This window comes from Gracilinanus agilis, chromosome 6 (genome assembly GCF_016433145.1).
Source record: "Gracilinanus agilis isolate LMUSP501 chromosome 6, AgileGrace, whole genome shotgun sequence".
NCBI classification, from domain to species: Eukaryota; Metazoa; Chordata; class Mammalia; order Didelphimorphia; family Didelphidae; genus Gracilinanus; species Gracilinanus agilis.
In genome coordinates, this window is record NC_058135.1 from 271,647,954 (window position 1) to 271,661,358 (window position 13,405).

A 13,405-nucleotide genomic window follows, 5' to 3' on the forward strand; every position below is an offset into this window, starting at 1 on the left:
GAAAGAAAGAAAGAAAGAAAGAAAGAAAGAAAGAAAGAAAGAAAAGAGGGAAGGAAGGAAGGAAGGAAGGAAGGAGGGTGGGAGGGAGGGAGGGAGGGAGGAAAGGAGGGAGGAAGGAAGGAAGGAAGGAAGGAATTTAACAATCAGTTCCAGTATGAGTTGGCTCTAACATCCCCCTGATAAGCAGTTAATAAATGCTGTTGATCCACTGACTGACTTTCTCAGGAAGTCCTGGATTCAAATTTTGAATCTGATCCATACTAGCTGTGTGGCCCTGGGCACATCATTTTACCTTCTCCAGGCCTTAATTTCCTCACTAGTAAAATTCAAGGTGCTCAATGATCTCTAGAATCCTTTCTAGCTCTAATTCTCTGATATTATGGAACTGGAGTCCAGGGAGGTAGATGAGAGAAAGAGAGTGGAAGGCCTCACCCTGGCTAATGACAGCTTTGCGGTTACTTCCGTCGAGGTCAGCTCGTTCAATGACATGGTGCTTAGCATCCACCCAGTACATTCGGTGTCCAGCATAGTCAATTGTGAGCCCATTGGGCCAAAAAAGGTGAGTATCAGCAATGATGCGCCGACCTGAACCATCCATGCTGGAAGCCTCAATTCGAGGAGTATTGCCCCAGTCCGTCCAATAAATGGTACTAGGAAGGGAAGAAAGGCAGCTGAGATGTGAGTAAAGTCTGTGCCCACATCCCAGGGCGAATGGACGCATTCAACATCTTACTCAGTGCCTGGGGTATTTGCCATTAGTTGAAGAGTACTGGTAGTAAAAGCAGAATGGTAGTCATCAAGGGATAGTAGAGTTTGGAGTTGGGAAGATATGAATTCAAGTCCTGCCTCTCACACATACTAGCTCTAGGAATGAACGTGAGCAAGTCATCTCATTACTTAGTGCTCGGGGGAGAAATTGAGACAGTAACTTGCACAAAAAGTGCCAGCCTGCATTGGTAGGGAAAGTTTCCTCACCTGGGGTATCTATACCAGTGAAAATATAAGTCCAGTATTTATTCTTTCCTAGTGACTGCAACAATAATAACGATTACACTATCTCACATTTACATTTTGCTATAAGGTTTGCTGAGTGATTTTATCTCATCTGACCTTTACAGGGTGATGCAGGACAGAGACTTCAAACTCAGAAGGCAACAAGGACCACTAAACTGTACACAAGGGTCCCTGAAGGTCATAGATTGATTTAGAAAACCACAAATTAACATTATCAAGGTTTTATCATATTTTATTTTTTATTTCATTTTATTTATTTTTTTAAACCTTTACCTTCTGTCTTAGAACCAATACTATGTATGGGTTCTAAGGCAAAAGAGCAGTAAGAGCTAGGCAATGGGGATTAAGTGACTTGCCCAGGGTCACACAGTTAGGAAGTGTCTGAGGCCGGATTTGAACCTAGTCTCTAGGCCTCAGTCTCAATCCACTGAGCCACCCAGCTGCCCCCCTCCTAATTATATTTTAATCTGATTTGGAATGGTGTTTTTTGACACCTTTAGTGTAGGGCATAGAAGGGCCAGGAATTCTTGGATTGAATCCTATCTCAGAATTTACTAGACACATGAACTTGTACAAGTAACTTAACCTCAAATGAATAATATGGAAATTGTTTTGTAACTATGGGAAAAACATTTTAAAAACAGACAAAAGAAAAGTAACTTAACCTTTCTGGGCTTTAGCTTCCTAGTCTATCAAATGATGGGATTGGACTGGATCACCTTCGAGATTCTTTCTAGCTCCAATTAATATTTTATTATTCTAACCCTGTGATACCCGCAGGCACTATTATTATCTTTTTACCAGGAGGAAACATTTGACCAAGAGGAGGAGTTAAGTGCCTTGCTCAGTCAGACAGAATTTAAGGTGGAATCTGCTTCACTCTAAGTCCAGTCTTTTCTTTTCTTCTGTTTTTTTAAACCTTTACCTTCTAGCTTAGCATCAATTCTAAAACAGAGGAGTGGCAAGGGCTAAGCAAAAGGGGTTAAGTGATTTGCTCAGGATTACAGAGCTAGGAAGTGTCTGAGGCCAGATTTGAAACAGGTCCTCCAGACTCCAAGCCTGGTACTCTATCCACAGTGCTGCTCCCTAGCTACCCCAAATCCAGTCTTTTCTCCGATGCAACAACAAGGCTCATGGGAATATGAATAATATGGAAATAGGTTTTGAGTAATAAGACATGTATAAACCAGTGGAATTTCTTCTGGGAGAGGCGAGAGAAGAGGGAGGGGAGGGAGAAAACATGAATCATGGAACCATGAAAAAATATTCTAAAAAAATAAAATAAAATAATGTGGGGAGAAAAATTAAAATAAGAAGGTTCATGGGCTCTTCTCATGGATTATAGTATAGAAGAGTGAATGTTCAGGGGTCCTTTCTCCAGGTTCCATCTTTGCCAGGCCAGACAGACAGCTCATGAGCTAACTCAACTCTTGGTTCTTGGCTCATAAGCCCATGTCAGCCCTCCAAGGCCATTAGATGAGAATCCCTGACCTAGGAAGATGGGTTCCTGACTCTGCATGAAGCTTCTGCATGGAGGGGCGAAGGGGTTGGCATAAATCCAAGGACTGAGGCTCTCACTCACCCTTCCATGGGGTGCAAGGCAATGGCCCGGGGCTTCTCCAGGTTCTGCCACAGCAACACCTTCCGATGGGCACCATCCAGGTTGGCCACTTCAATCCTTGAGGTGCCCGAGTCTGTCCAATACAACTTGTCATGGAGCCAGTCGACAGCCAACCCCCCTGACAGGGTACAGAGAGGAAGAGAGTACTTGAAGAGAGGATCTAGCCCATGTTCCCATACCATCCTCAAGCTGGCTCTTCCCATTTTTTTCTTCTGGCCAATCGAGTTCTAGGTAGAATCTTGGCTTCCAGGTCCGTAGTCCATCCACAGTCCACAGTTCTCTCCTTGGCTAACTATGATGCAGCCTGGGGCTCCCCTCTCCTTACCTGGGCTCTCCAGGCCTGTAGACACCACCTCCTCAACATTGCTGCCATTGAGATTGGCTCGAAGGATGCGATCCAGGGTGACGTCTGACCAGAAGACAAGTTCCCGACGGTGATGGAAGTCAAGGGCAATGGCGTTTTCCAGGTTGTTGAGTAACAACGTATACTCAGAGCGGTGCGGTAGCACCTGCCGGATGTCAATCCGATTGGCGAAGAGCAGCACAGGCTCTGGCCCTGGGACACAGCAGAGAGACAGGTTCTAGGTTTGCCCCTTGGCTCATAAGCCCACTTCAGCCCTCCAGGCCCCTTAGATGAGAATGAGCACAAAGCCTCTGCTTACAGATCCAAGGTAGGAGAGGCAGAGGAAGGGGAAGCCACCCCAGAAGCATTTTTCTTAGATTCTAGCTCATTAAAAGAGAAGCTGTTCTACATTTTAGTTAGTCTCTATAAAGGACTGATTACCTTGACAATATCTGGAGTCTAAGGACCTGAGTTCCAATCTTATCTCTGCAGCCATTTATCTGTGTAGCTTTGGCCAAGTCATTTGTACCAACTGGTATAGTCCCCTGAGGGCATACTCTACTTCATTTTTGTCTTTGTACCCAAGCACAAAGTAAGGGGTCTGGCATACAGTAGGTTCTTAACAAAAGCTCATTAGACTGAAAGATTGTAGAGGGGGTTAGGTCACCCCGCAAGGCCCAAAGGGTGACAGGTGCTCCTCAGGAAGGTTTAACCCTCCCTTTCCCATAGGCTCCATCCCTGTCTCCCCTTACCTAAAGCCTTGCAGCTTCGCCGATCAGGTCGAAGTTCATAGCCAGCCTCACACCAACACTGGAAGGCTCCGTCACTATTAGTGCATCCCTGGCTACAATAGCCCTCCTCCTCACACTCATTCACATCTATAAGGGAAAAGGGTATGGATCAGGGAAGTCCCCTTGTGCCTGACACCCACCTTAATTCATTGATTTCCCAAATATTCACCTTGCTAGACATCTACTTCCAGGCCAAGTCATAGAGTCTGGACTCTTCCATCACTCTCTAAAACCAACCAAACCTTCTCCCTCCCAAGGGTCCTGCCTCACCCTGGCACGAACGCCCATCCTCCATGAGTCTGTAGCCAGTGTGACAAGTACACTGCACCGCTCCCCGCACCATCTGGCACTTCTGGGCACAACCACCATTGTTGACATTGCAGTTCTCCTGACCCGTCCGAGGCCCTGCACCAGTCAAGTCAGAGATGGGAGCTGAACCGGACACGCTCCCTAAGGAGAGTCAGCTTGGCAGTCCACCTAGACCATAGAGTGCTTCTCCCACAGTTGGGAGATCCCCAAGAAAGGGTTCCCTCTTAGCCCTGGGAGCTGGGTGGGAATGGCAGAACTGCTGGATGGGCAGGATGGGTGTAATGGGAAGGGTGCTAGATTTGGAGTTCAAATTCTGACTTATCTGCCTACTTCCTATTTGTGGGACCTTGGGCAAGTAAACGCTGGATTTAGAACCAGAGAATCTCGGTTTGAATTCTACCTCTGGGTAGAATTATTTAGTACCTTTTGGACCTTGGGCAAGGCATTTTCCTTCAGTGTCATCTGGAAAATGGAGCTATTGGAAGACATATCCTTCAAAGACCCTTCCAGCTCTAAATCATTGATCCTTCATTACTTCCTCTTTCTGAGACTTTTTGGGATTCTTGGAAGAGCTGGTTTAGCTACTCCTACAGTCACTTAAAACTCAAAAAACTCCCCCAAATCCTACAAAGTTCCACCCCAGGGGACACTCACGGCAATTCTGCTGGGGACTCTCATCACTGCTGTCTCCACAGTCATTGACACCATTACATAACTTTCTCTGGCCGATACAGCGCCCATTCCCACATAAGAATTGATCTGAGGCACACTGGGGACTTCCTGGGGAAAGGGGATGCAACACGGGTCAGGAGAAGGGCTGGGGCAACATAGGAAGCAATTGGAAAGGATGGGAACCTCTCATTTTTCAAAGGGGAGATCTGTTTGAGCCAGGTTTTGGGTGAATCGAGAGAAGGGCTGTAGGGTTCCAGAGCAAGGCATGGATCTGGTAAGTCTGAATCTCAAGGCTTTTTATGAGGAATGACAGTGGTTTAAGAGAGTGGGATGACAAGGAACTCAAGACAACAGAGGTAAGAGGGGAAAGATACTGGTTTAGAAGGAAATCAACCAACCATCTAAAGTCGCATGTCTCTCCCCCATTTCTGGGTCTAATCAGGCCTCGATATAAATAAATATCTTAACAGAAAATAACACTCTTAACACTGCTATTGTTGGCTTTGGACTTAGAGGTTCTGGATTCAAATTTTACCCTGACACTTACTACTTGCATGGCCTTGTGTTCTAATTTAACTTGAGTATCACTTAACTTCTTTGGGCCTCAATTTCCTTACCTGTCAAATGAGAGATTGAACAAGATGTCCTCTGAGCTCCCTTCCAATTCTAAATCTATGATCCTTTGGTCTCACATTCTCTGCTCTATGGGCTCCAAGGCCAGGTGAAGCTAAACCAAGAGTATGGCTAGGGCACACTCCTGTCCCGAGGTGGATAGAAAATTGCCCCCTTTGCTCTATCATGCCCATTTCACGAGGTTCTCATTCAGGGGTCAGAGGCAGGGCTGAGGGGCCTCACCTGTGTTTTCACAGTTCTCCTCATCACTGTTGTCTGAACAGTCATCTTCCCCATCACAACGCCAAGACAACCGGACACAACGGCCAGACTTACAGCGGAACTGTTCTGCTGTGCACATGGAGGTGGCTGAAGAAGGCAGGAGGGAAGGCCTTGGTCATGGAGGCAGCTCTAGACCAGCCTGAAACCCTTTTCATTCCCCTCCCCACCTTCCCCATATCCTCAGCAGCCCCAACCCAGAGCTCAGCCAGGGTGACCGCCAGCTCCTTCCCGCCCGACCCAGAGCCCCCCTGGCCTTCTTCGCTAGGGCCCACCATCCCTCCAGCCCCATTCTCCACTCACTGCAATTGCGTTCATCGGACTGGTCATCACAGTCAGCATCCCCATCGCAGCGCCAGCCGGCATTGATGCAGAGGCCACTGTCGCACATGAACTCCCCCGATCGGCAAGGTTGGTGGGAGGCTAGGCAGGGGTGGGAAAAGAAAAAGGACAGAAGATTAGGAGTTACTCCGTAGCTCAAAGGTCAGTCGTCTCAAGATGGACGGCTCCTTGGAGGCTACCTTGTCTGACCCCCTCCCTTTACAGATGAGGAAACAGGTCCGAGGAGGCTCAGCAGAGGTGGGAACCCCCCCAGTTAGTGTCTGTGTCCAGTCCTCCTGTCCTGAGAGACCCCCACCACACACATCTAGAAAGCTGATCTCCTGACCCCAGACTCTCCACAGGGCCTTGTACCCAGAGACCACAGCAAAAGGATTCGTTGAGTGAATGAATGAATGAATATGAACCAGGAAGAAAGTGGCCTAAAATTCAGAGCCCCCTCGCCAGAATCGTCTCGCTCCACTCATCACTTTTCACCTAGTTGTCCCAGAAACTCTCCAGCACCCCTGCCTCCCCCAAAGGGCACTCACAGCAGTCGGACTCGTCAGACCAGTCCCCACAGTCGTCATCCCCATCACAGTGGTAGATGTCCAGGATGCATCGGCCATAGGCACACTGGAATTCCTCCAGGCTGCAGGGGGGTGCAGGAACAGCTGAGGCTGAGAGGATGGACAAGGGGGAACAGGCTTAGGCCTCGGCATTCCAGGTCCTAAGGCCATTCAAGGCTCAGCTTAAATGTCACCTCCTCCGAGAGACTTTTTCCTGATTCCTCTAACTCTTGGTGCCCCCCACCCCAAAATGCCTCTGTTTATGTTGTATCTACCCTCTATTAAATTGGCTGGGAACGTGTCTTTCCCTAGTAGGATTTAAGCCCTTCAAAGTCAAGGATTGCCTTTTGTTTGGTATTTGTATCCCTAGCACCTAGAACAGAATAATTGTTTAATAATGTACTCGGTGTTTGGCATCCTCCCTCGTACTTTGTACAAGCTGGCCTTTGTGCCTGGATTGCTCTCACTCCTTATTCCCACCTCTTAGAACATTCAGCTCATGGGCAAAGTCCAGAGGGAAGTCTTTCTTGACCCATTTAATCACTAATGCTCTCTCCATAAATAATGTGTGTATGTGCATATGTATAATTATACATGCATGAAAATGCACGCACTTATCACACATACACATAATCCATCACGCATACATGTATCATATAATTTTATTATATGTGCATATATAATTTATCATGTATACATGTGTACACATATAATCATACACCCATATACATCTACTATATTGTATGTAGTGTGTCGCATGTGCATGTATGCATGTATGTAAAATATGATAGATTGTGTAATATATAAATCTATTATATACAACTCTATATCATGTATAAATATATGAACATATAATGAAAAAATATATTCTGTATGCACATATTTATTTATACAGACTGGTTGACCCTAGACAAAGTATAGACATGTATATAGAGAAAAACATAGATATGTAAGCATATCTGCCTATATCTATTAATCTATCCAGGGAGAGATATATATATATATAGTTATATATATAGTTATATACACACACACACATTTTTATTATTCAGTCTTTTCAGTTATGTCTAACTCTTTGTGACCTCATTTGGAGTTTTCTTAGCAGAGAACTTGAAGTGGCTCTCTATTCCCTTCTCCAGCTTATTTTACAGATGAGGAAACTGAGGCCAACGGGATTATGTGACTTGCCCAGGGTCACACAGCTAGAAGTGTCTGAGGCTGACTTTTTTTGTGTGATTTTTCTTTTTCTTTTTTTTTTTTTTTAATTTTTCTTTTTTTTTAAACCCTTAACTTCTATGTATTGGTTCCTTAGTGGAAGAGTGGTAAGGGTGGGCAATGGGGGTCAAGTGACTTGCCCAGGGTCACACAGCTAGGAAGTGTCTGAGGCCAGGTTCGAACCCAGGACCTCCTGTCTTTAGGCTTGGCTCTCAATCTACTGAGCCATCTAGCTGTCCCCCTGAGGCTGACTTTTAAAAAAACTTTTATCTTCCATCTTAGAATCAATATTGTATATTTGTTCCAAGGCAGAAAAGCAGGAAGGGCTAGGCAAATAGGGTTATGTGACTCACTCAGGGTTGCACAGCTAGGAAGAGTCTGAGGCCAGATTTGAAACCATCTCTAGGTCTGCCTTGCTCTCCACTGTCACCTAGCTGCACCTTCTGAGGCTGCCTTTGAACCCAGGTCTTTCTGACCCAATGTTGTATCCCCTAAGCCACCTAGCCGTTCCATATACATATATATATGTATATATACCTATACACAACAGATCTCTCTATATACATACACTCCTTTATCAATGTACAGGTTGCACCCCCCCCATCAAATGCAAAAAATAAGAAAGTGCTTTGTAAATAAAAATTTTAAAAATTAATAAAAATAAAAAGTGCTTTGCAAATAAAATTTTCAAGTAAATAAAAATAAGAAAGTGCTTTGCAAATAATTTTTTAATTAATAAAAATAAAAAGTGCTTTGCAAATAAAATTTTAAAATAAATAAATAAGAAGGTGTTTTGCAAATAAAAATTTTTTAAATTAATAAAAATAAAAGTGCTTTGCAAATAAATTTTTAAATAAATAAAAATAAGAAAGTATTTTGCAAATAAAATATTTTTAATTAATAAAAATCAAAAGTGCTTTGCAAATAAAATTTTAAAATAAATAAATAAGGTGTTTTGCAAATAAAAATTTTAAAAATTAATAAAAATCAAAAGTGCTTTGCAAATAAAATTTTAAAATAAATATAAGAAAGGGCTTTGCAAACTTGAAAGTCCCACGGATAGGGGAGTTTTTGCTTGATGACCTTTGGGGGATGCCCCCTCTTCCCTGACCCACAGCCCATCTTGATCTTGAAGACACTCACGGCAACTCTCCTCGTCGGAGCCATCTTTACAGTCCGTGTCGCCGTCGCAGTACCAATGTTCTGCAATGCAGCTGCCATCACTACAGCGGAATTCCTTCTCAGAGCATTTGCGCATGTCTGGGGAGAGATTGGGGGGTCAATCTCAGGTTTGGGGGTGGGGAGGGGGTCCCCTCCCCTCTCAGAGTCCCAGACTCACTCTCCCTGGCGTCCTGGGACTCCTCAGACCCCTGCAGTGACCCTGACCCACAAGAGAGACAACAGGCCCCAAACCTCCCGCTAGGCCTTGGGGCACCTTCATAACTCCGTCTAGCCCTCGTGCCCTTTATTCGTCTTGTTTTCCAGTTATGGTGGACGGTATTACACATAGTAGGGCCGTAAAATGTCTATTGAATGAAAAAATGAATGGTCTCAAGTATCTCCTGGGATAACAATGCTAGTTTCAGTTTCTCTGCTCTTCTCCCATTCTTTTCCTTGACTTCCATTGGATTTACGGGTTAATTATAAAATGAAAGTTTTATTTGGGCTCTTTTTTATGTCACAGTCCATTTTTATGTCTCCCCCACTCTCTCCCCAAAGCCTTCCCTTGGAGCAGAAACAGGGTCACCCCCTAAGACTGAGTCTGGCCAGACACCCACAGACCCCGCCATCTTTCCAGGGAAGAAAGGAAGTGTATTTTCTCATCTCCAGGGCTTGGCACAGTCCTTGGCACGTGTTTATTTATTAATAAATATTTATTTGTCATCTCTGGGGCCCAGATCAGACACCCCAGGCCTCAGAGCTGAAAAGAGCCCCTGCGTTTCACCGCTGAGGAAAGCGAGGCCGGGGCAAGCTCAATGACTTGTCCAGGGTCACCTCTGTGGCAGAGGGGACTCCGAACACTCACCGCACTGCTCGTCACTGTTGTCCCCACAATCGTTGTCTCCGTCGCAGTGCCACAGGCTGCGGATGCAGTAGCCGTTCTGGCAGGGGAACTCGTCCTCCTCGCACTCTCGGGGGGCTGCGGACACAAGACCCAGACAAGTCTCACGGCTCTAGGTCTGGGGGGCCCCCCTGGAGCCAGGCCTCAGTTGTGGCCCCGCGTTTCACCCAGGGATGCTCGCCAGCCCGGCCAAAGGCCCAGGAGGTGGAAGGGAAAGTTCGGGGCCTTCAGAGGGTCCAGGCCCAGAGGTGGAGCCCTGGATGGCACTTACGGCAGTCCTGCTCGTCCGAGTCATCCTCGCAGTCGTTGTCCCCATCGCACACCCACGAGCGCCGGATGCATTTGCCGTTGTCGCAGTGAAAGTCCAGAGGAGAACAGGTAGGAAGCACTGGGCCCCGGGAAAGAAAGCATGCGTGAAGGCAGCACCCTCATTGGGCCCAGGCCTGTCCCTCCCATCCCCTGCTCCACATGGTGCTCAGCGTGGAGCCAGAGAAACGGGGTTTGAAGCCAACCTCAAACATTTCCTAGCTATGGGGGGGAGCAAGTTGGCCCAATGGACAGAGCACCAGGAAGGCCCAGGTTCAAATCTGTCTTCAGATACTTCCTGGCTATGTGATCCTGGGCAAGTCACTTAACCCTATCTGCCTAGTCCTTCCCCTTCTGTCTTAGGATTGTAATCAAGACAGAAAATAAGGGTTCAAGCAAAAAAAAAAAAATTATTAGATGTGTGATCCTAGATGAGTCACTTAACTCCATTTGTCTAGCCCTTGCCCTTCTGTCTTTGAGTTGTAACTGAGGCAGAAAGTAAAAGTTTAAGCAAAAAATAAAAAAAACATATTTATTAGCCGTGTGACCTTGAGCAAGTCACTTAACTCCATTTGTCTAGCCCTTGCCCTTCTGTCTTTGAGTTGTAACTGAGGCAAAAAGTAAAAGTTTAAGCAAAAAATAAAAAAAACATATTTATTAGCCGTGTGACCCTGAGCAAGTCATTTGCCTAGCCTTTGCCCTTCTGTCTTCGAGTTGTTACCAAAACAGAAAGTAAGGGTTTAAGAAAAAAAAAATTTTTACTAGCCATGTGGCCAAAGGCTGAAGGGCTGAGCTTCAGATTCCTTATCTGTATAATGGGCATAATAGCACTGGGAATATATATCTTAATGGATAGAGACTGTGCCTTAGAATCAAGAAGATGTGAGTTCGAATGTCACTCCAGACACACACTGGCTAATTGACCCTAGACAAATTCAGCCTCTCAGGCTCCCACGAAACTCTCTAAGACTCAAAGCTATGGGAGAGCTGCTAATCAGCACAGGTGGAGGCAGCTTGTATATGGGGAGATTCCCTCACTGATGGTATCACAGGTCAAGCCTCCATACCTTCCCCAAGCCAAAAAAAAAAAAAAAAAAAAAATCATAGTCCCACCAACTACCCCAAAGGTAGGCTGGGAGGAAATCATTTGGCAAATGTTAACATATTATTTGAGAGGCAGGATGGTGGCGTGGGTAGAAGGCCGGCCTTAGATTTTGGAAGTCCTGGGTTCAAATTCCCCTCTAATACAGACTGGCTTAGAGATCACAGGCAAGTAACAACCGTTCAGTGACCCAGGCTATCTGAGTGAAAAAATGATATAAATATGTATGTATAAAGGCTTTTCCTGGCAATTCCCTATAGCAACGAAATCAGACTCCACCCTCCAAAAGTGTTGCGATAATAAAAATTACAATTATTATATGCAATTGGTAAAATGCTTACGTTTTCAGAAAGAAGATTATAATTATAATAATATAATAAAAATGATTATGGTAAAATGTGATGTGGTAGAATAGAATAAGTACTAGCTTTAGAGTCAGAAGACTGGGGTTCAAATTTCACCCTTAAGACACATAACTTTGGGGAAATCATTTAATTTAACCTCCCTGGACCTCAGTTTCCCCATCTGTAAAACATGGGGGCCAGACTATATAGCCTCTGTGGTCCTTCCAATTCTAGCTGTCTGATTCTTAGAAGGCTAATATGGGGCAGTTGAAACTTTGATGTTTTATCTTTATTTATTTTAATAGTGAATTTCCACATAAGTTTTCTGAAGTTATAGGATTCGTGTTGTCTCCCTTGCTTCTTCCCTCCCCACTCCTGGAGCTGACAAGCAATTCAATTTGGGTTAGGGCAGTTGAAACCTTAAAGGAAAATCTGGACATTTTCTAGCTGAGTGACCCTGGGCAAGTCACTTAACCTCCATTGTGTAGCCCTTCCCGATCTTCTGCCTCGATACCAATACTTAGTATTGATTCTGAGATGGAAGGTAAGGGGTTAAAAAGAAAAAAAATTAAGGAAATCAAGAGGGAACAAGAGAAAGAAAAAAGGGAAGGCAATGTCTGCCTTCCCCCTCCACGCTCCCCGCCCCCACCCCTTGGAAATATACACAGCTGATATTGACGAGGCCACTAAGCTCCACTGGACAGAGCGGGTGTTAATGAGGCCAAGGTGGAGGGTTCAAGCCCCATCAGGGCCAACTAACTTCACTTGAAGAAAATCTCTGTTCAGGGTCACAGACTGTAGCTCCAGCCCATTTGCTCAACCCTGCTAATTCCTGCTTCTGGTCACACATGAAAAGGAGCCTCCGAGGGTGGCTGGCTCTGAGGAACTCACTCCTGGCCCGAAAGAACCGAAGGGAGTCAGGAACGTTGCTCCGACCTTCGAAGAACATGGCGGGCGAGTCTGCTGGGTATATGTACTAACTAGGTGCTCAGAGAGGCTTCGTCTCCGGCCGGTAGCCTTCTCCCCGTTTAAAGGGAAGAATTCCAATCATAGAAGAAATAAATAAATGCCAACAATAGGAAGAATAATAAATAAATAATAATAATAGAAAGCCTTTCTAGAGCACCAAAGTACATGCTTTTATCTGGACCTCCCTGGACCCCAGACCTCTTTTGGGGCTCCAAATGAACATTGGCGGGAGAGATGCTATTATTATCCCCATTTAACAGATGAGGAAACTGAGGCAAGGGTCCTCAGCGTCATACAGATAGCAGAGGTCTAAGGGTAGGACCTGATCTCAGGTCTTGCCAATTCCAGGTCTGGCATCATCCTAGCGGCCTGTGCATATGTACGTGAATTGTTGACAGGAAACTGGCCTTGGGGTCAGGAACAGGTTCAAATCCTACCTCTGACACTTTCCAGCCAGGCGCTCTTTTCTGTGCTTCCAAACTCTGTCTGAGAGTTGGTTCTAGAGTTTTGTCAAGAATTGGCATCAAGAAAAAAATGAATAATAATTTTAAATTTTAAAAAAAGAATCAGTGTTGAAATTTGGGGTTTGGGTTTTATATAAGATTATTTACTTACAAAAATGGAAATGGGTTTTCTATGATAAAACAGGCATAACCCAGAACGAATTGCTTGCCAGCTCCGGGATGGGGGAGGGAAACAATATGAATCATAAAACTTTGGAAAGCTTATGTGGAAATTTGTTATTAAAATAAAATAAAGATAAAATGAAGAAGAAGGAGGAGGAGGAGGAGGAAGAGAAAGAGGAAGAGAAAGAAGAAGAGGGAAAGGGAGAGGGAGAGGGAGAGGGAGAAGGAGAAGGAGAAGGAGAAGGAGAAGGAG

At 45.1% G+C, this 13,405-nt stretch overlaps 1 protein-coding gene across 1 annotated transcript in view; it reads right to left on the minus strand.

The window, feature by feature from the left end:
* The window catches only part of LRP4 (LDL receptor related protein 4), a 56,942-nt gene that overhangs the window by 33,415 nt on the left and 10,122 nt on the right, over positions 1-13,405 (minus strand). The window contains exons 2-13 of the mRNA XM_044681863.1: positions 10,077-10,193; positions 9,770-9,883; positions 8,887-9,003; positions 6,511-6,639; positions 5,945-6,064; positions 5,606-5,731; positions 4,733-4,858; positions 4,040-4,174; positions 3,731-3,856; positions 2,961-3,191; positions 2,597-2,753; positions 433-650 (exon numbers count right to left, since the gene is read on the minus strand). Of these exons, the coding sequence (XP_044537798.1) occupies positions 433-650; positions 2,597-2,753; positions 2,961-3,191; positions 3,731-3,856; positions 4,040-4,174; positions 4,733-4,858; positions 5,606-5,731; positions 5,945-6,064; positions 6,511-6,639; positions 8,887-9,003; positions 9,770-9,883; positions 10,077-10,193 (1,716 nt within the window). The remainder of the gene's footprint in view (positions 1-432; positions 651-2,596; positions 2,754-2,960; positions 3,192-3,730; positions 3,857-4,039; positions 4,175-4,732; positions 4,859-5,605; positions 5,732-5,944; positions 6,065-6,510; positions 6,640-8,886; positions 9,004-9,769; positions 9,884-10,076; positions 10,194-13,405) is intronic.